At 37.4% G+C, this 23757-nt stretch overlaps 1 protein-coding gene across 2 annotated transcripts in view; it reads right to left on the reverse strand.

The window, feature by feature from the left end:
- FA (fibroblast activation protein alpha) overlaps positions 1–23757 on the reverse strand; it is a 74813-nt gene that overhangs the window by 16069 nt on the left and 34987 nt on the right. For both annotated transcript variants that reach the window (XM_011744175.2, XM_011744173.2), the window contains 8 exons: positions 18909–19013; positions 18740–18810; positions 16422–16475; positions 14604–14728; positions 10551–10598; positions 5510–5608; positions 4959–5028; positions 4031–4225 (listed from right to left, as the gene is read on the reverse strand). In XM_011744175.2, the coding sequence (XP_011742477.1) occupies positions 4031–4225; positions 4959–5028; positions 5510–5608; positions 10551–10598; positions 14604–14728; positions 16422–16475; positions 18740–18810; positions 18909–19013 (767 nt within the window). The remainder of the gene's footprint in view (positions 1–4030; positions 4226–4958; positions 5029–5509; positions 5609–10550; positions 10599–14603; positions 14729–16421; positions 16476–18739; positions 18811–18908; positions 19014–23757) is intronic.

Consider the following 23757-nt stretch of genomic DNA (forward strand, 5'->3'; position numbering starts at 1 on the left):
TAATTTCTAACATGCTCCCCTGAGGGCTAGTGTTCTAGAGCAATTGTGATTTATCTGCGGATTGATTTCATAAAAACTCAAGAAAATCTCAGAGAAACAGAAGCCGGAGTGGAATGTAGCAAACTGTATCAGCCATTGCAGTAAACACTGTATGCAACAGTAACAGGAAGGAGGGGAGAAGACCAAAGGGAGACATACAGTCCCAGAAAAATACTATCTTCTTGTTCCATTCAATTACTGTTAATGACCTTCCTCATCAGTTCTTCTCTGGAAGTAGAACTGAGTGATTTTCATTACTTGAATAATGTAGTTTCTTAAAGGGATTTCACAGCAACCATTTCGCTCTTGCATTGATTCAACATGCACGTTTCCGATGCACAGAGGAGTTGGGCAAATGCCCGGGACAAACAGATGGGAAGAGGCCCCGTTAGTCACAGCTTACCCGACACTGATTCTGAAGGACACTGAGGAGTCTACAGAGAAGAAATGCAGTAGCAAATGGAAAGTTGCTACCTGTGTGGATGCTGCTCATGGTATAGAAGAGAAAATGTGCAGCAAATTGTGACACTTGAGCAATTCTTGCACAAACTTCAAAAACCAAATGAAAGAAGAGAAGGTTCACTTTCTCGTTAAAAAAAAAAAAATCTTGCTACTAGGGCTTGAAGACAGTTCTGAGAAATAAAGTCAATTGTGATTTTATGATCTCCCAGAAGCTAGCAATCATACCGCCTTACATCTGGGGTAAAAAGCAAATAACAGGTGATACATGGGAACAGGAAACTCTTAACAGCTCTCTTCCTAGGTTTATTCTGAAAGGATGACATTTACAGGAAAGGGTAGTGCAATAGTTAACATGGAAATGAAACATTAACACCGAATGTGGCAGGACTAGGTTAAAGGTTAGCTAGATAATCTCAGCACTTCCAGACCAATGAGGCACTATAAAATTCATCTTCAAATTATGAAGAGTTTCCCAGAGGGTTGTAAATACTGTTGATAATGTGGTTATATCAACAAAATGTCAGTAACAAATGAAAAGGATGTTTTTCTAATTTTGGAGGCTGGATGACCTTTATAACTTTTCTCTCATAAAGATGGCCCGAGGCCAAGGTAAACTTGGAGTCCTAGTGATCAATTATTATCCTATTTTATAAATACTCTTATTCATACCATCTATAAAGCATGATAGAAAATTTCATCTCATGTAATTCTTCCCCACCACTAACCCTCAAGCTATATCAAATTTTAAAGTTGTGGGAGTATCAAAAACGCCAAATATACTCCAAATGAGCAAAGTTGCCCTTATAACCACCAAAGTTTTAAGGGTCTCACATATGTACTATTTGAAGAGAAACCTAAAGAAAGCAGGTTCCAGTCTCCCTTATGTCTGTAGCTTCACAAGCATCTCTTCTGAAGCATTTTCTTTCATATAGACAGAAGTTATAAGATGATATGACTTCTTTTTTTCCCCTACTTTGCTTTGTTTAAATCTATTTGCTGCCCTTGAGTAGTATCTACTGTTGTTTCCAAATATGTACGTACGATTTTCTTTTGGTATGTCAAAAGCTTAGCCAGACTGCATTTTATAAAAGATTCAGGGGACAAATTTTATTCTCTGAGAGACAATTTAAGGGCTACAGTAGAAGGATTGTAATCTCAATTTCCCAGGTCAGGCATTTGGTGTCTGATTCCTGAAACACTTCCTTAGGAGGTATATTGAATCATCCCCAGGATTATTATTCTAAATCAATCCTATTTTGCTTTTGTTTTCTCAAAGCATTGGATTATAAGGCTTCCTTTTCACAGTTGCATAAGAATGATTTCAAGCAAAAACCAAGGCCAGCTCTGGCTGTCATCTCCACTGTTGTTTATAGGCTTTGCATGGGTCCACGCAGCTGCCCATATTCTCTGGGGTGTTTACTAAAAGTTTGATCTAACGACAATGTTGTCCCTTCAGAGTGTAGGTGGCTTATTTACTTTTACCAGATTGTAAGCACATTGAAAACAGAGATTGCAAATTGCACAATTTTATACAAAATGTACTTCAATGGCATGTATTAACATTAATATTTGATATGTTGTTAAATGGCTGAGTATATGGGTGAACATATGTTTTCCCTACAGCAGGAAGACTTTCTTCAGATTCCATCCTAAAAATGGCTCAGAGAAAGTAAAGGTATCCAATTACCACCTCTAGTCCGTCTTCAATTCTAAATGCCAAAGACAAATTGGTATTACTGCGAAAATCAGTAGAAGGTAGAATTTATGGCTTTGTGTCCTTTGTGTTGAACATCATGGCTCAGGTTTAAAATTTCATTTCATCCAAGGAAAATATTAAGAAGTTATTTCTTCTTAGGTTCAAATGGTGCATTTGTGGTGGTAAATAAATGCATAAAAGTATAATGACATATTTTGTTGTTACTGATGGGTTGTGATGATAATGATGATGAAGACAATGATTTTTTAACCAATGCCAAAATAAACCACTTTTTAGCTCTTTTAGCTTTGGAAAAGATCTAAACAAATTATAGATGAGGCATATTTTTATCTCTGTTTTCATGTAGTACCAGGATTACATGTCCTTGATGTTTATTGCATGGTTTAAATGCAAATAGATGTAAGCCATGGTGCTAAAAATAAGTCCCTCATGGAATTAGGCTATAATTCTGAGGATGGCGTTAATATTCTCATTAAGGCACACTACAGTCTTTATATGAGAAACTGATACCTCAGTGGGGTTTTTCTTTGAACTATCTCCTCCAAACAAGTGAATAGTTGAAAGGCCAAAGTCTGAATCCGTAAGAAAGAGGGAGCTTCCAGAAATTGAGTGATAGCTACAGATTTTAGTGTTAGTAACCTACTTACTAATTTGTTATATCGTACTCAGATAGACTTTGTTTTTTATTGAGCATTTTGTGTGTTCCCAGAATGAAAGAAGCACTTGAAAATGTATGGGTTATGGACACCTTTCTATTTTTAAAAATAATTACTTGTGAGTCTAAACTCTTCTGCTTTGATTAGAGACAAAATTACAAAAAAGTGTTGTCTAGGCCTGGCTCCTGGCTGTTAAATACAATCTTTGTTCTGCATGTTGCAGTGAACTCATTAAGTATTAAGGACATTAAGGAGATAAAAAATGTACTAAAGAAATTTCTAAATTGCTCTTTGCCTGTGAAACAGTGTTTGACCTTTAGATCCGCACATGCGTATATATTCATGACTGAGAGTGCAAGTAGCCTGCTACCTTTTAGATTTACGAACTATTATTCTCTAGCTTCACCTACTCATAACATAATAACAGAAATTCAACAACTATAGAGACATTGCAAGAATTATTTGCACAGTGTTTCTAAAAAAGCCACAATTTTGGTGCCTATGTAGTCCTGTTTCAGGAAAAGATGATTGAACCATAAATCATGGTTGAAAATATATGTAGTTGAGAAGAAGAAATCAGATTATGAATCTGTCTTTCCCCTAAATGTTTTCATAATATAATTTCTGTGTGTAAAATGACTTTGTTTTTGTCAAATGAAAATAGGCAAACACTTTCATGCTACAATGGCTGACTGATAGCAAGTTTAACCCCAAATGAATGCCTGACATCTAAAAGCATGTAGTGCTGATAAAATCTTGAGCTATTTCTAAACTTATGAGGTAGAATCCACAATGCTTGAGCAAATTCAGATATTTGTTTCCCTGAAGATCATCATTAGAGTTCAAAGTTTTTCTATCAATTGTAAGAAATGGAACTAAATTAAAAGATATTAGAATGAATGACAACACTTCAAAAGAGGGTATTTGTGATTTAGCGCTTGAAATCATTTTTCTACACATTTATCAGCGCTCTTCCATGAATACTTTTTTTTTTCACATTTGGCAAAAATACCCCTGTAAGATTAGTAATAATTTTAGACTAAGTTAGAAAAAGAAAAAAAAAAAAAGAATTAAGTCATGAAGAATGGAGAAACACAATAGTGATTGCATGACTTTTGTTGCATGTTGACATCTGCTTGAATGAGAAGGTGCTCACCTGACAGCTGTAATCTGGTCTTCAACTTCATAAACACCCAGCTTTCGATACACTGCATACAGGAGTTTGTCACCTTGGAAAGCTGTTCCTCGACCATCCACCAAGGCAATGACCATCCCTTCCTTACTTGCAAGATAAGATATCCAATTAACAGCAAATACAGACCTTACACTCTGACTGCAGGGACCACCATACCTAAAGGAAAAAAAAAAAAGAATCTTTGATTTCTTTGTAAAACTCTATTTCCCATCCTGGCCAAGCATTGCTTCTAGTAATTCCAGTACAATTATGTGATAAAATAACAATGGCGTTAGAACTGGCTCAAAATCAAGAGGAGTCCAGGCTTTTCCCAGAGGTTTGCTACAAGGAAGTTGTTTTGGGACACAGCCTCTCCTATTCCCCAAAACGGATACATCTAGGGTTGGCATTTCAAGGAATATGTGTGGGTTTTTCGTCATTTCTGCCACCTGCCACTTGCTAAAAGCAGACATAAGATATACTAAAAAAAATGCATGGTGTTTTAAGCAAATTGTGTGTAGGTCAGCACTGATTTTGGGTGTGATTCCACTAAATGTATTCTATTCCTTTATTTCATTTCTAACTCAATTACATAAGATGTGAAGATGATTTACAATATTTTTTTGGCTGCAATTTCTCTATCTCAAAGGTATTCTGACACATTCGGCAAATTGCCATACAAAGGAAATTTAACACAGCCAATGCAAGCAAGTCCAGCTAAAATCTCAAAACTTCCTCAATCTATTTTAAATAGCCATATTTTATTTACTCTGATTAGTTGAAGAATATATAAAAACAGCATCAATAGGAACTGTTACCAAGGAGAATGGTTCATTCTATTTCATAAATGTGTATTTCATCTAACATATTTTCAGTAAATAGTTTTTACACCAAAGAAAATATTACATACACTTGAATTAGCAAGGGATACTTCTTTGATCTGTCAAATTGAGGAGGAAGAATCATCTTGTACCATAAAGCTTTGAGGAAAAAAAAAGGAGAAAAATCTTCATTCCACAGTACTCATAGCATCATTTATTATCTTTAATAGCAATATATGCCATAAAATCAATTTTCAACTACTAAATTGTTAAGAATTGAGGATATATTAAAAGTAACTTTTATTAAATTTTTGTGTTAAATGTATAAATGACTAGAAATCTTGAATTACTATTTGTTCTAGAAGGACACATTTTAAAATTAAAATTAGATAAGCTCTTTTTGAAAAATGTCAATGTGGAAAGGAAGCTATTGAAAATGTATAAGATCAACCATGTTTACAAACATATTAAAGATATTTAGTAAAACTAAAAATTGTTACCATAACATTATTTTAAATGAAATCCTGTAATATTAATAGATCACAGAATTTGCACTGTAACGTTCACCCTACGCTTTTTTAAAAGCAAGAAAATTGCTCAGCTTCATATCTATAAACGAGAAGTTTTTAAAAGATCTTACTAATTTCATCTACTTCAAGTTTCTTAATTTCCTCTTTAGGCAGCTGGATATTTTTCAAAGCATTTTCCAATTCCTTGTTTTCTTCCAGGATTTTAATTTCTGAAAAAAAGTTAAATGTTCATTTTTAATCAATAGTATTTCCATAAACAATTTTTTCCCTTAAATTCCTTTGACTTCAATATGGGTGAAACTGCAACTGTGAAAAGCTTGCTTAAGAAGTGACGTTTCATATTGACAAATGTATTTATAATCAGCCTTTAGACCATAATCAGCCTTTCGGAAGGACATCACATTTTAATCACTGTGTCTTTAACTAATTCTAACAGCATCAAAACACATTTTGAGCAAGATCACAGGAGCAACAATGTTTATTCAATCACGTTTTCCCATCTAAAACTGTTTTGTTTTTAAGTTTAAAGCCATGACCTACCTAAGCAGGTGATATTTATTTTATCATATACTAAAAAAAATGTAGTGGAAATACAATCTGGATTACTGGGGCCTCAAATTTAAAATAATTAATTGTGTAATTTCAAAATTTGTTTTTTAATTTTTAATGTGTAAAGTTGAATATTATTTCTGTGATTTTTAAAATCTTTCTTTCTTACACTTTCCTGTTGTACTTGATTAATATAGGACATTCTCCTTTTTTTGGAAATTGAATTATTGTGTATGCTATTCTTTCAGATCCTTTCTCTCAAGGTAGTGATATATCTGAGTAAGACAACAATATATATTGTGTATACACACACACACTATGCTCTTTCTCTGTCTTAAATCTTTAAAAAATCTAAAACCTGCTATTTATACTTCAGCTCAGTTATATTTCACACTTTAATATTTGAAAAGGAAGAAATCCATTGATCTCTTGAATCTGTAGATTGGTAATACATGCAAATAGGTTTCTAGCAATAGAGGGCTTTTTATAGACTTTATTTTGAACTTGGGATTGACATCAGCATTTTCTAGGGAAAAGTTAGTCTTTCAAATAGTATGTGGAGTTTTAGCTTTATATTTTAAAAGAGGGGCTGGATGACTTGTGAGGTATATTTATTGCTACAAAAGATGTCCATGGACTTCTTGTTTTTATGCCTTTTTGAAAGAGTGGTCTCTGAAGAGAGAGAGCTGGAGGAGTGCTTGTAACTATACTAAGTTTGCCAAACCACTTCTCTTGTAACTCTCAGTTTTCATATACTCATGGCATTTTGCTCCAACATGTTATATTTAATCTTAGCACAAGTATAGATGTTTTGGGTATGATTTGTATAAGATACATAATGAATTTCACATTAACTTTGGGTAATCCATCAGGGAAGAGATACTTGTGACACCTTAAAAGTTAAAACCAAAAAAGTAAAATGAATACACAATTCTAAGTACAGTAGAGCCAACCCTTCATTCTTGCGTGGATTCTATGTGTGGAGCTGCCATGGATAAATAGACTCCTGTGTGGATCAAGCGCACAGAGTGGCTGATTGATTGACTGATTACTATTTGTATTATTTTACCACAAGCACTGGAAGTGGGAGACAGTATCCGGGTGTTGTCACGTGCTTATGGCTTTGACTCTTTCTCTGTTCTGTTCTTAGCTCCTGAACTTTTCTGATACATGGCTTAATGAAATGCCAAATTTAATCTAAATGCTTTTAGGGTCCAGAGTTGCATTTTTATGGATAGTGAGTGGGCAATTTTTCCACCTCTTGGAGCACAAACAGAATCTCACAGGGGGCAGTGGGGAGAGTGAGAGTTGACAGGTGGGCTTCTCAGTAAGGCTGTGCATTAAAAACCTATAACCTAGCAAGGGGAGTACAGGTCAGACTATACCTTTTACTTTCTTTCATCCATCACTGTATACTCAGTACCAAGCACACACAGCACCTAGTATCTGGCATGTAGTATCTGCTCCACATGTATTTGTAGGCTCTTCATTGTGATGAAATTGAGTTATAACAGCGATGGACCTTATACTTGATTTCTGTTTGAATCATTTTAAAATGCCACATTGCTCATTAATTTAATTATGGGAAGAATCCATGGAAAGGCTGATTAATAAGGGCCTGTCATGAATTAGTTAATTTTAATGAGCATTTTCTGTGCCGAAAGCAACTAAGCTTTAACTGGGCCCTCCCTGTCAATTCCATCTCTTCTGGATTCCCACAGAATCTGGTTCAAGTACTACCCGCTATGTTCAAATAACCCTCCCCCTCTTTGCAGGGAAAAGGAAGCCATTTCACTGTGTTCCAACTTTCATACAATTATACCAACAATTTCTTTATTCTCTCCCATCACATCACAAGAGATTAATCCTCTTATCTGTCTCTGATCTTCATCCTTTCTCAACTTCTTAGGGACCTCCCTCCTCTATGTTTTCATTCCATTTTCTCTCCTGATTTCCTCTATCAACATTCACTCATAATCAAATGTTTATCCTCTTTCAAAACCAAAATTAAACCTACATCAACTTTTTATAGCCATCATCCCACCGATCCCCTCTTCTCATCACACTCAGGCCAACTGGAAATACTGCTTTTTTTTTTTTTTTTTAACTTACTTATGCAGACCTAATTTTGCTTTAATCTGGCTTCCACCTCCACTGCTCCACTGAAATGGCTCTGACCAAGCTAATGTCAATCTCCCTCTTGCTAAGTCCATTAATTTAGAGCAAGTCTTCCTTCACTCTCTGCAGCATCTGGCACGGATGATTATTTCCTCCTCCTTGAGTTCTTCTCCTCCCCTGCTTTCCACAATACCATACTCTCAAGTTTATTCCCCTCCTTCTGTTCCTTCTTGGTCTCCTCTCCAGGCTCATTTTTCTCCTTCCATTTCTCAAGTGTTGATGTTCCACACAGTTTTGTTGTAGGCTCACTCCCCGCTAACCCTATCCACTCTTGTATTGTCACTCTGCTCATGCCATCCACTTCCAAGGCCTTGGTTACCACATGCTCCATAAACTAATGAGTTTCATCAGTATCTTCAGTCCAAACTGATCTTCTGACATCCAGATCCAAAATGATGTCATTACAGAGCAGCTCCACTTAGACATCCCATCAGTGCCTCAAGCTCAACATTTAAAACAAAATTCATCATCCTCCCAAAACCTGATCTCCACAGTGAATCCTCTATCTCAGTAAAAAACCATTATCAAGCCAATCATCCAAACAGCATCAACACCTACTTCATATTCATAAGTCTTGGGCTTGTGGTAGCTATCATTAGTAAACATTTCCTAATCCCCCAAACTCAGATGAGCTGCTCTTCCTGTGGGCTTCCAGGCTTTCTGTAGTTCCCCTATCTTAGAACTTACCCCACTGTATTGTAACTGCTCATTTCCATGTTCATATTCCCTACTCATCTATAACCTCCTTGAGGACAAGGACATCATCTAACCCAGTATCTCTTTATTTTATAGATAGATCCAGGACCTAGCACAGTGCCTGGCTTAGTGTGGTAGAAGTTCCATACATATTTTTAAATGAGATTGCTGACACCAAATGCGATGTAAACAAGAGACACAGCATCTGCTCCAAAACAGCAGTTGAACATTTACTATCAAAAATACAAACTTCCAAGCATAACTTAAGATATACCATATTAAAATCTTTGGGGAAGGCCTAGGAATCTGTATTTATAATGAACATAGGAGAATAATTTCACATTAGGTAAGTTGTGGAACTGTGCTCTGAAAGAATTTGAATTCTATTTTTTCAGTTAGCACTTATTTAATTACATCTGACATATCTGAGGATGTATCTATTTTGTAAATAGTAGGTGAAATAAAGGAACTTCAAAATCAGTACAGAGATCTGCCAGGAATCTAAGAAGGATCTCAAGAAAGTAGAAATCCATGCTATGGAAAAAGAAAGGCTGGCTATTATTTTGAGTCTTGATAAAATGGGAATTATACACTGATGGTGATTTCTATTAAAACAAAACGTTGTCGACTTGAAATCCATTTCACTGACTGAGATGGTCAAATTAAGAAACATAATCGTTATTCTTACAAGTATTTCCTTATTAGACACAAGGTTTAAAAAAAATCTTAAAATGAAACTAAATTCACAGTCCCACTATCACAATGCCTGTCCTGTCCAGAGTTCCCAAATTGATTCTGGTTTTTTTTCTCATTATTTTCACCTATACTTGAGCCATTGAGCTGACAGCCAAACTAATCCCAAGGCAGTCTCCTGACTTGTCACCAAAGCTGTCCAGGAGCAATCGCAGGCATGAGTGCTGAAGAAAGTGGCATCTGCCTCATTGTCCCTGGCCTCCAACAACTCCAACCCTATAATGTTGTTTAATAGTAAATCGAAAGATAATGGAGAGCCAGCAGGAGAGTATCAGAGCAATTAGACACTCGGACAACTCTGTTGAGAGCAAAACCAGTCGTCTTTGAGATGTGAACTATTTTGAACCAATATCACAAATACAGGATAGAGGAGGACTGTCTTGATAGCAGTTGAAAATGGAAAGAGCCTCCAAATTTCAGGGCGTTCATACGTGGCAACAATGTGATGTAGCTGTTAAAACAAAAAAAGCTGGCGTGACAGTCACCCTCTGCTCTGAACTGAAGAAGTTACACGTAGAATTTGTTTCCGGTTTGGGATGTTACCACACACACACACACACACACACACACACACACACACACACAAACAACCCCTTACCCCCAACCCCCTGAGCAAAAAAAAAAAAAAAAACTAGAAATTCTATTTTGGAAGGAAGATCGTACTGAATGTGCTAAGTTTTTTCCCAATTCTAATCTGTGCTTTTTATAAGGCTGATTGGAGAAGATAGAATTAAACCCTCTGATATAACTCATCTGTGTTATGCCAGGTTCTCACTGCAAAGAATTATTAAATTTCATAGGATCTTGTTTGACCCAAATAATATCCAAATCTGTGCAATAATAAGTGGTGTGATAACAGGATTCCACCGCAGTTCCCTTGGTGGTGTGGAGAAACTGTCCTGCTTTCTCTTGCGGAGCATCGCAGAGAGTTCAGGATTACTTGAGACAAGATAAATAGCATGCAAGAGAGAGTACCTTGATCAGTGCGTCCGTCATGAAGGGTGGAAATGGGGATGCCTGGGCCTGTGTGCAGGATGAAAACAAAATCATGGCTTAGTGTTAAAATAACACTTTGTTTTCAAGACGGGCTGCTGGTAGTATTTGTGATTAGTGTCAAGTGCCAGTACATCTTTTAATTCTGCAGCTATTTTTTTCCCCATAGAGAAGAAAACATCACTTTTAAGTTACATTTAAACAATACATGAGATCAAAGCCCACTCAAAGAACAGCTGTGAGAGAGGCCTCGCCTGTGCACTTTTCCAAGACTAATCCTGAATCGTTAATATCTAATTACACAAATGCACCCCAGAAGCTGCAGTGACAAATGGCCTTCTGGGAAGATGTCATGCTGTATTGGGCCAGTTTTGGCTGTGTCTTTATTATCAAACAACCTTCACCAGTACCCAGATTGTATTTTCAATCTGGTTTCTTGGTTCAATGTTCAGCTTATTGAGATGGGTAAAATCTAGTATTTCTTCCATGTGGTAATACATGCAGAAATCTATATGAGATACACTTCCTTTTAAAATATGCTGTGGCAGGTCCCTGGGAAGCAGTCCTGGAAGGAGGTTTGTGGGGGTGGTATTGGGATGCACACTTGTGGGGGAAGAGGAGGAAGAATGGGGCAGGGGAGGAAGGTAGATGTCACTGCTGTCACATAGAGACTCCTAGATGGCTTGTAGAATTGTCTCCAATGTGGCAACAAGGCCGGCCTTTACCCCCTAGCATGGAGCAGTCATTGGATGTGGCCTGGGAGAAGAGAAAACTCCAGTGTGTTGGGGAGAGTTAGGGTTAGGGGGCTGTTCAGCTGTAAGCTGTCAGCCACTAGCACTCTCATAGCTGAAGAAATGACTGAGTCAGTCCTGAAGATAGGGATGAAGGGATCTGGCTGGCACACCAGTGTCCACTACATATTCCAACATGCATTCAGCTTCTCTATGCAGAAACTGGCCATTTTTAGCAAGATATACAAATAATTAAAAACGAATTATTCCTTACTTGAAATACAGGATCAAATAATGTCTGGAAATAAATCTTTTAAGCATAAATTTGCTCTGTCAGTAGGTTAAAAGCAACAAATGTGGAGGTTGGAGGTACATGTTCATTTGCCCCCCCCCAAGATAGGGTGAGGATGCTACCTTCTATGTGGAGGGAACCCATTAGAGTAGCATGCTTGGCCCATGCAAAGCAGAGGAGAAATGAATTTTTTGTAGAGTTCTGAGAAGACTTGGGTATGAGTAGCTCCTTCTGTCTTGCTTCTGGCATCTTTCTGCCTGCAGAGAACATGCTTTTGATCTGTTTCTTGGTGCTGTACCTGTGCCAGTGCCAAGCCCCATGGAGGAAGATGGTGGCTGCCCTATCATACCCGTATTTGTGTAAATATAATTCTGGGATGCAATATTGGGAAACCACACAGCTTTACCACATTTTCCAACTAGCCTTTACAAGTAATAAAGATAATATTTTGGTTTCCTGCTTGAATCCTAGTCTAATTTGGAAATGAGGAAAAAGGATAGTATTTATTAGGCTCCCTCAAGACCCAAAAGTTCCTGTGTGGAATCTCAGAATTTTATAGAATGTTATTGCAGAGATTTTCATTTTGGCCAGTTTTTCATCAAAGTTATGAAAAAGGACAAACACACATATTATATTTTCAGCCAGAGTGCAAAGAAATGAGACATGAATATAAATTACTAGAGTCTAATCAACCAGCATCTACCCTGTGGAATTTTCGTGGGTGTGTAGTTTCAATAACGGAAACTTGCACATCTTTTTTTTTTTTTTTTTTTTTTTTTGCCTAAAAAATGAGATAAATAAATGACTGACTGCATTTGACACTGGACGGAAGGTGTGATCCTAGTGGCCTAAACATCAATCCTTGAGAAGCCTACCTTGCATGCTTTTGTTCCATCAGCATCATCGATATGATTTTACCTGTTTTGATCCTATCATCTGGGACTTACTAACCATCCCTCGGGAGAGTTTGAAGTTACATAATGAGGCTTTACTCTTAGTCCCGAAGGGAAAGATTTCAAGGTTTTTCCTATGATGGCGCAGTGACTCATTTTACTGGAGCTTCAAAAACACCAGACGATGTGATGCTTCCCACACAGTATATTTTTTGCTAAATGGGAAATTACCATACTGCCGAGGAAGAGTGAGTGGTGGAAAAGTCAGGCGATTCAAGTTCTAGAAAGGACTCTTCCACCAACTTTTGATGAGAGCTTAGGCTTTTATTCTTCATCTCTTCAGTGGGCACACAGGCTCAAGTATATATTAGGAAGACAAACTAATATAAAATGTGAGATAGTGCCTTCCAAAAACATTAAAGCATTATAGAAATGCAGAATGCATACACATATAAATGCATGGATGTAAATGTAGTGTCACTGATGCATTCATCAGCAAATACATCAGTATAAAACCAGTTTTTTGGTAGACTTTGCAAGGGACGGCAATATTACCTCATATCTATGTTAATTCCACAAGCATTGAATGTCTATTATGTATTAGACATTCTTCTTGGTCTTAGAAATACAAAGATTAAAAGAAAGTAGCCCCTGCCTTCCAGAAGAAAAAGATAGATAAACAGATGACTTAGTATGGTTAGCTCAATGATACTATGTGCCTGGCATGTAAGTTTTCAATCTATGTTGCATAAATACATAGCTTAGGTTGAAAAATGTTGCATAGAACTTGAGAGGGACGTTTAATGCATACCTTTAAATGTCAGTAACCACAATCAGCACATATGGTCATGAACAACAATCTCTTGACATTTCAAAGATGCCACTGACCAAACATTTTATGAAAGTGTTATTTCAAACTGACATCTTTGTGCTATCTTGAAGGGAGCATTTGGGTTAAAATGCTTATTCATGTCCACATAGTCAAATGAGCTGCAGCTCAGGTTCAGGGGCCAGGTGGCTGGACTGAGGGAAGTGGCATGTTAGGGTAGCCTTCACTCTGGTTCCCTTTATGGGATCTTCAGGGCCTCTGCAACTGAACCGGGATATCAAGCAGCCAAAGATTCCATTTGTTCTTTAAGCCACATACCCCCACCAGGGGAGCTGATACTAAAATAGGAGGGTAGTATACATTTTGTAATACCTTTTTCCAAGTACTCTAACTCCCAGCTCCAAATTAGGAATAAGCTGGGGGAGGTGACAGAGATTGGAGAATTAGAGATTCCCAAGTCAGTTTTCCAAATCTCCATAATGACTTAGACACCAATATATTTCATTGATCTATATTGGCCTCTTAACCTAACCTGTTTTATTGTTTGCCACATGCTCAAGATATAGATAAAAGGTTGTGCATAAAATAAAATTGTATGGGTAGAAATTATTCATTAAATGTACGTATGTCCTAAACAATCAGGAAATGTTTCGTAGATTTTCTTACTTATGGCTTGTTATATTTGAATGTATTACTCACAATGTTTTCCAAATTTAGAAAGGACATCTTGAGTGACAAAGGTTCATTTTCTATCCCCATTGAAATTACAGTTTGAGGAATGATTGACCTCCGAGGTGGGGATCTCAGGTTTCTAAGCCTTTGTCCATTCCCCCGGCTATGAGAGTTTGATATTTCTCTGGGAGAAGGGGGCTGAGAGTCCAGCAACCATTTTATCAGAGAACATTTCTTTTATTGCTATTGCTCAAATCCTGTGAAGCCTAGCTGATAGGTTGCCTCTGCATGCAATCTTAGTGCTGTGGAATGCGGTGGTTGAGAGCATGGGACTTAGAGGCAACAGACCCTTGCTTCAATCCTGGCTGATGCTTAGCCGCAGTGTGGACCTTTGGCAAGTTACTCTATTTCCCCAAGCTCTGTTTCCTCAGCTGCAAAAAAGTGAAGATAATAATACCCTCCTATCCTCCTTTCATTTCTTTTTCTATAAACACAAGATAAGATTCTTACATATAACAAGTGCTCATTAACTGTAGCTAAGAATTGATCAGATAGAGGTGAGGCGGATGACAACAATGCCCTTGGGGATGGTGTGCTTGTGTGAGGTCCGTTACCTACCATAGCAGACAAGTGCATAGTACTTGGCATAGTCGCTGAAACTTGCTGTGTAATATTGGCACCTTTCTTTCCTTAGATGGCAAGTAACACACTTCTTGCTTGGAGGATAGCTTCCAATGCTAATTCTAGAGGGAAATGAAAATAAAACTAAGCTGAAATTTTGAGATTGTATTTATCAAAATGTACTACTCCATGTAAAGTGACTAATTTACATATTGACATCAAACCCACTCTATTTTTCTGTTGCCAATATCATTTAAAGTAAAGGGGAATCACAGTATTTTGATGTAGCTTGATTTTTGATCCATCTTTGCCTTAATAGGCACAAACCTTGAGGAAGAAGCCCTATGTGGTTTCCCTGGAGTGGGAGAAATATCTAACACCTCAAATGGCAGTGAGGTAGTCATTTCCCATAACCATTCATCTTTTACACTTTACAAAGTGCTTGGGAATGCATAGTTCTTCATCTTCCTATCTCTCTGTTTCCACCCCATGGCAAAACATAGAAGGAAAATCTGGCAGTATTACCAAGAAAGAGTCCCTGTTCTTACCGTATATCAGGAAGGGTAAATTAATAATAGGCAAATTAGAAATAAGAAATGACAATTCTAAGTGCCTCCTGTGCCTTCATTCCTTTCAGCAGGAAATTTGGGCTCGTGGAAGCTCAGGCTAGGAATGCCCCCTCCACACAGTCTACACAAGCCAATCTGTCCTGCCCACATTGCCCCCACACTCACTCTGCAGAGTCATCTGTGTGGTTCCTGAACAGAGTGATTGGCTTCAATACACAAACTCAGGGACCTTATCCTACACCCTCAGAATCAGAATTCCATGTGGAGGAGTTTAGATGATGTCATGCCAGGGTCTGGACAGGTCAGGACCCCATGGTGGCTGTCAGGGTCTCCTGTGCCACCTCTGAGTTTCTTCTGCTGCTGTCCCTGACTTTGCCTTGGGCATGGCAGAGAGTGGCCAGGCCAGAGACATTGCTGGACCCAGAGAGTGATTCTTCTTCACGCATAAAGTAAGATCACGATCCAGGAGGGAACAGAGAAATATGACAGAGGGCAAATTTATTTCCTCTGTTAGGGTTAGTATGTTAGCGTATGTCCCTATTTGGGCGTGACCTTGGAAACATTATGCAGGCAGTTAACAGCAAGGGCTCAGAGATCAGCATGCCCAGGTACAAATCCTGGCTCCAACAACATTACCTGCCTCATAGTGCTGTAGGAATTAAATGAAATTACATATGTCAGTCAGATTAAAAGGTGCCTGGCATATAATAGACTACTGGCATGTAGTAACTATCGCTTTCCTTTCCACATCCAGAAAGGGCTGTCGAGGGCACCATTTCAGTCATCAAGGGGACAACTGGACTGAATTTAAGCACTAATATAGGGACAGGGACGGGTGGTGCCAAAGTGAGCCAGAGTGAAGGAAATCACATATTATCAGAATAAAAACAATGCCTGGTTCATACTGGGTATTCAGCAAATGTGTGTTAAATAAAGAAATGTCCTCAATTTAACTATATGTAGTTAAAGTGTTTAGTACCAAAATAGTATTTAGTATTTATATGAGCATTAGAATTTCTTGTTTTTTCCTTTTGAAAACAAATACTTTGAATTGGCTAACATTTTGAGAGTGTGTGTGTTTTATACTGATGTAGTATACAACATTCTCCAAATGTTTTCTCTCAATTCATAAATAATTTTTATTACGTGCCACAATTTAAAAATATTTTCCATCTCCTGGAGATGATGACTTTTTATATTAAAATGTCAATATACAGAAATAACAGAATGAATGGACACAAATTACCTGTAGATGTTTCTTCTTCCAGGGTAATCTTCAAATTCATTGCTAGAATAAAACCTGAAAATATATTCAGAAATTATTAAGTATTGATAAATAAGTGATAATAGAATTGTTAGTATTAATACTAATATAGTATCAATATAGGTAAGCATTCATCTAATGAAACTATTTATTAATTGGTGCTTAGGTACACAAATAACTGCTGTTAATAACCTGAACTTTGCGTGTTTATTCTGACCTACAAATCATCAGAGGAAGATTCAATTATGCTGAATACTGTTTTTATTACAGGTATATTATATTCTGATTCATTATGAGCCATGCAAATTAACTAGGAAATTGTATTAATATCATACTTTGCCTTTTCCATGATTAAGAACAGTTTACCTGTTTCTCTGTACTATGTTATTTAATTTTATCTGTGATTCTGAACATACCTTGAATTTATTTTATAGAAACCCTGCCAATAGATAGGTTTGCTACAGATTGAGGATATCACACTGGGTACCACACACAGGGCATGTAAATTTAGCCAAATGTAAAACAAGTCAGAAGAGAACATGCGTGTTACTTAAGTATCCAGGTTCTGATTCTAACCTGTCTTAAAATAGCCATGAAGTGGGAAATTCAGTTTCGTGACGTGGTTTTCACTCTGCTGTATGTTCATCTGAGTATCAGAAACTGTCATTATTCTCCCCCCACGAATGTGAAAAGTTTGGGATAACTGAAATTTGATTGAATTCTCAGGACAATTAGGCAGTCCAGTTCTCACTCTGTCCTAGGTATCTTGAAAATCTTATTAGCACCAAGTAGAAGAAAAAAGCAATGGAATACAACTTGTTTATAGCACCAAATTTATCTCCCAAACTAACACCTTTCTATGCATCTTTAGTAACTTTGCGTGACTCCCATCATCCCTTTCCCTTGCCCTCCCCACATAATCTCAAACAATCTGTGAATAAAGGACTCAGGATCTTTCCCCAGCAGCCCCCTGCCGCTTCCTTGTTATGTGGAAGCTTCCCTGATTGTCTCCCTCTCTAACCTTTGCAGCTGGGTCCAGTTTGTCTCTTTTCTCTCTCTTTTCCCAGACAGTCTCCCTTCGCCAGTCCTGTTTAGCCTCCATCTGTCTTTACTGTCTATTCTGCTCTCTCTTCCATTTAGATAATGTGTGTTGAACTCCTCTGTGTCAGGCGCTGTGCTAAGTGCTAAGGACGCAAACAAAGAAGGAGGTGCAGTTTTGTCCTCAGTGCATCTACTGCATTGCCACTATTCTAGTCCAAGTGTCTTATGACCAGAGCTAGGGCTCTCCGCCTTCAGTTTTTCCCCACCTCCTCAACACATCATGTCTGAAATGAATCTCCCACCAGTTTTGAGCATGTCCCTTCCCTTTACTCTAGTGATTTTAATGGCTGCTCCAAAGAAAGTCCAAACACCTTTACCCTCCTTTCAAAGAATTCCAAAGATTGATAATAGATTTCTGACAGGCTTTTATTCCACGAGCCTGGACTAATGGTCCTCACCTTTTTGCTCCTAGAATTTCAGCTAATAGCGGGCAGATTTTCAGCACTAAGAGAGGATCCCTAGATGCAGATTGTATTAGAAATTATAGAAAGAAAGTATACTTTTGTGATTAGAGCAGTTTTATCATAAATGATTATTTGAAGATGGTTTATTTAAATAGTAAGCAGAATGGACTGAAGAGGAAAGAACTGTAAGAAAGCAGTCCTATGTTCAGGTTAACAATAACAGCCTTAGATTTAATGCTTTAGGATTGAATCTTAGTCTGCTACTAACTAACTGTGGCCTTTGGCCAAGTTAATTAAATTTTATGAGTATCCCTTTTCTCATCTGCAAACTTAGGATAACCATTTCTACTTTACAGTATCTGGTACACAGTAATTGCTCCATAAATGATAGCTGTTATAAATAATAATGTTCAACTTATATAACAATGAATCACTACAAAAGATGCTCCATATCTATGGGCTGCCCTCCAGGGAATTTTGAAACTTGCTCATTGCTTCAAGTGCTGAAGGGTAAAATTTGCCTTTAGAACCAGTTATTATCTTAAAATTTGTATACTTTTTATATAATTACCTACCAAATATCAGAAGAGAAATTATCACCTACTGAAGACTTTTTTCCAAAAGAAAATCATTTTGACTAGTTATTTAAAATGTACAATTGTAAATGAACTCACAACTGTCTGAATTATAGAGTAACAAAAATCTTCTTAACTAAGAGAGTTGGTACAGTATCATTTACGTCCATCGGTGCCAATTAAAACCTGAATGGTGCATCGCGCTTCGTGCAATACTTACAGTGAATCCTGTGTTACTCTGAATATATTTATGGCCTCCCACTTGCCACTTGTAATTTGAATAGCATTTTCCTATAAAAAGACAAACATTATGTTGTGTGAAACCGAGCGTTATTTGAGCAACCTCAAGTGAATGATCTTTGAGGAGATAAATCTTGGAAGGAACGTACCACAGTGTCTTTGATATAGTGAATATGTTTGTAGCCATCCTTGTCACTAAATATTTTGTAGTATGAAATGGCATCATAGCTGAAAACTGGTGTTGAAACAAAGAACTGAAAAAAATTAACAGAGGTTATGTTCAAAAGACAAACCAAACTAAAACCATAGATTTTGTTTTAATATATAAAAGCGATGTATGGTCATAGTTAGAGGAATCAGAATGTCTTGCCTCCTCTGTCTTCCGTCATTCACATCTGGAATCTCATTCTTTCAGATAAACAGCTTATGTAGTGATTCTAACAGGCACTTGAACATCCCAACCACTGCTTGGCTGCTACTGCATACCCCTGGATTCATGATGCTTAATTTGATTAAATTTCTAAGTCGAAGGTTATGTGGTTTGAAACGGAGTTGGAAGAATCACAAACGAATGTTGATATTTAACCAAACCAAACTTCAAATGAGGTATTTGACCACAGTCTGATGCTCGTTAAGACTTATACCTCTTTTAATTCTTGATTTGTCTGATGCCAAGCACCCAATACCAATCATTCAATGAAGACATTTTGAAGATGAAAAGATCATGACTTGCCAGCCACAGTTTTTAATGGTGAGGAGGGGCTTCTGGACTTGAGAGAAAAAGGTTGCCTACGTTGGGAGAGGTTTACTCCTTGAGCACAAGAAGCAGACTGCAGACTGTCCTCAATGCCCTAGTTTGACCTCTAACAGGTAACCCCACGCAGAACTTGCTGGGAACCACTTAACTACCTAAGGCACGCTAGGCTCTTTAGTGTGCCTTGAAACAGAACAAGTCACACTTCAACATTCTAAATGATAGAGATAACTGAAATTCTGCAAATGTTCTTACACTAAATTTTTGAAAATAGTTTCATACATTTCCCATTAAAAAATTAATTGGCTTGTCTTACATTTGCTGACTTTTCTTTCTCCATTGGTCATTGTTTGGTGAAATGATGGCAAATCATTAAAAGAATTACATGAGGAAAGAGCTACTCTACATCATGCAGAGCAAATTTAAAGCCAGCTCGCTCTAGTTGGTATCCCTCCACATGAGAACTGCATCAAGCAACAGCAACAAAAAGCTACCAGTATCTTTTAGCTAAAATACCTATCCTGGTGAGACCTAACGTGAGACCTATTGTGGAGCAAGAAGAGAGCGGGGGAAGTCACTGTAGGCTCCTTTAATGATGATCCCATATTTGATGCCTTTTTGATACAACTGATCATTATTTCTCATGAAATAATTATAATCATGTGACATTAAAATACAACTTATTTGATGTGATGTCTGTAATGGACTAAGTTCCCCCAAAATTCATGTCCACGTGGAGCCACAGAATGTGACCATTTTGGAAATGGGGTCTTTGCAGATGTGATCAAGGTAGAAATTGAAGATGTGCTCATACTGGATTAAAGTGGGCCCTAACTCTAACGACTGGTGTCCTCATAGGAGGGGAAGACACAAAGAGACACTGAGAGATACAGGGAAGAAGGCTATGTGAAGACAGAAGTAGGGATTAAAGTGACACAGCTGTGAACCAAAGAATGCCCAGGGATTTCTAGGAGCCATGAGAAGCCAGAAGAGACAGGGAGGATTCTTCTCTTGAGCCTTCCTAGGGAGCATGGCTCTGCTGACACCATGATTTCTGACTTCCAGCTTTCAGAATGACGAGAGAATAAATTTCTGTTGTTTTAAGCCACAAAGTTTGCCATAACTTATAGCAGCCCTAGGAAACAAATACAGTACCCTAAGTCTTACCACATTTACCTAGAATCAATAAATCAGTTAAATCAAATAAGCAAAAGGCCATTAACCTGAGGCTGTCTCTATAATTTGAGTTCCTATATAATGAAACACAACCTTAGTACGTATACAATCCAAAACCTAACTACAAGTCCAGCAAAAGGGTTTCAGCCAATCATAGGCAGCCATCATATCACACCACATCCAAATAAGGTAGATGCCTCATGGCTCTATGACCCAATAAGGCTGATTCCTAGTGTAGCCAACCAGTGATTTATCTACCTTGCTTCTGTGTTTGGCCTATAAAAGGTGGCAGCTCACATTGCTGGACAGAACTCTCAGAACCTCTTCTGGTTCTGAGTGCTGCCTGATTTATGAATTGTTTGTGTTCAAATAAACTCTACTACTTTTAACTTGTCTAAAGTTTTTCTTTAAAATGAAAAAATGCAATAACGAGAAACAGCTGCCTCCTTACATGATTCCTGCGTTAGTTTCATTAATAATAAGACCAACCTTGGTAGGCTTTTGCATATTGAGACTAATGCTTCCAAGTGAAATTTATAACCAAGAGGCCCAGGAATAGAAAACTCTGATTAGCAATTTTGTGGGTAGAATTTTATTACTATAAGTGTTTGACAAAATCCTTCTTTCATTTCAGAATGAAATTTCACCCTCTTATCTAAATGATAATATACATACTAGTAACCTCTTTCAATGTCTCCTCTGTTTTTTTTAATGGAGTTTCATTCTTGTTGCCCAGGCTGGAGTGCAAAGAGCATGGTCTTGGCTCATCACAATCTCCATCTTGCGGGTGCAAGTGATTCTCCTGCCTCAGCCTCCCAAGTAGCTAGGATTACAGGCATGCACCACCATGCCCAGCTAATTTATAGTTGGTCAGGCTGACCTCAGGTGATCCACCCACCTTGGCCTCCCAAAGTGCTGGGATTACAGGTGTGAGCCACTGCACCCAGCCTATGTCTCCTTCTTATTCCTCGTTGTGAAACACAAAATTTGGTTCTACATTGCCTTAATTACTAAAATGAAACCTGAGTCACAACATTTTTTAAGGTACCACAGTAAAAAGAAAAATTGTCTGCAAGCCTGCAGTCAGTTAGTAAAGGACTTTTGAAGGAGCTTTGTTCTAGATTAAAACTTAACATCTCATTTTTATTGAAAATAAAAAAAAAAAAACAGGGCAGAGCATTATGTTTTAAGATATTAGAATCAGGCAAACAGGAAGAATATTTCTGATAAGCAAGGACTGTTATCTTCTCCCCTTTCATTGCACACATTGAAGACAGCTGCTTTAGATGAACAGGTAACTTGGGTGAGGTAAAGAGAGTGTGAAATATGTCCACATTCATTTTGCTAGAGCTAGGCCCATAAAGTGTTTCGAGTTAAGTGCTTCTTGCAAGTCATACCTGGACCCTAGATAAGCACCCACATTAAGTTGTCCTCAGTTTTAATGAGGCCCTTACACTGGTTTCTTTATCATGCTTAGATTTTTTGATAGATTACTCATCTCTATATGAAGTGCAAAGCCATTTAAAATATTTTACCTGGAAGGTGAGATTATTTACTGCCATGTAATATCTTGCCATAGCTGTTAAATGACCTAAAGCGGATGCCCTAAACTGAGTGCACATTCAATCAAAAGCACAAGCTTTCAAGCATCAAGAAGAAAATTCATTTTTTTTGAACCAAGGGATTTTGCCAGCTGCCTAAAGAAGGTGTAGTGTGTTGCTTAAATTATTTTAAAATAATTGGTGTGACTTTGCAGTCTAAGCATAATGCCTTCAGTGCTTGTTCTCCAAATTTAAGGAACTAAGCACTAGGTTCCTTTGATTAACTCTTCACTTTTCTGTCTGTTCTCTACAGAGCAACAAAACAAAACAAAACAAAACAAAAAATGTTTCAAAAGCAAGTTTGTTGTTATTTTTCCTGATTAAATACCAAAAAAGAAGTTAGGTTTTTAATCCTAAATTAAGAGACTGGATGTGCCAGTGCTGGAGGGAAAAAGTGGTAAGTAAAGTTCTCAGCAAACCTATTTGCTAGTTCTGTGCCTGCAACTAACAGACCAGTTACTTTTAACTAGACATTTAATCTCCCTTTTCTAATTCATTAGGTGATTTCTGAGAGTCTTCTTCCATTTTAAATATCTCTGACAAGTTCAAAAGAAACCACATATCAAAAATAGCTTTTAAAATTTATATTAATATGACTAGCATGTATACTTTATCTAAAGACCCTATAAATGTTACTTGAACGAATGTCTGAAATACATACACATTTCTAGTTTTTTTCTGGTTAATTTTATTAAGCCACTAGTTTCATTATAGGTCAAAGGAAGCTATTAAATATACAATATATTATTACATATGAGTTATGGCTATACAAAATTGTGGCCAGACTTTTTCAAAAGGCATGTCAGAACTTACAAAAGCTAATTAATAATCTATTTAAAGCAGGTGTCTTGGGAGAGTGTAAACTTAAACTCTTGAAAACAATCACTGCAAATAATTTTTGATAATTTGTCTTCTGGAATTTAGAAGTTTTACTGACTACTGAATACATGTGAAGAGATTGAGATTAGTATATAAAAATAAGTTGCTCCCAATAGAATTATAAAACTATGAATATTAAAAAGATCTGGCACAAAAATCACAAGTCCCAGATAAGTAACTCATTTACTCTCTAGATTTAGTTGGGAATGACTTTTGATTTAATACGAGGACCTCATCTTCTCCCAAAGGAGAGGTATGCGCCCGCACTGAGGGTATTTTTTTAAAAAAGTTCTTCAGCTGGACTGGGCACGGTGGCTCATGCCATTTAGTTGGGAATGACTTTTGATTTAGTGTAAGGACCTCATCTTCTCTCAAAGGAGGCATATGTGCCTCCACTGAGGGTATTTTGTTTGTTTGTTTGTTTGATTGATTTTGAGATGGAGTCTCGCTCTGTCGCCCAGGCTGGAGTGCAGTGGCGCAATCTGGGCTCACTGCAAGCTCCGCCTCCCGGGTTCACGCCATTCTCCTGCCTCAGCCTCCAGAGTAGTGGGACTACAGGCGCCCATCACCATGCCCGACTATTTCTTT

This window comes from Macaca nemestrina, chromosome 11 (genome assembly GCF_043159975.1).
Source record: "Macaca nemestrina isolate mMacNem1 chromosome 11, mMacNem.hap1, whole genome shotgun sequence".
Classification (NCBI taxonomy): domain Eukaryota; kingdom Metazoa; phylum Chordata; class Mammalia; order Primates; family Cercopithecidae; genus Macaca; species Macaca nemestrina.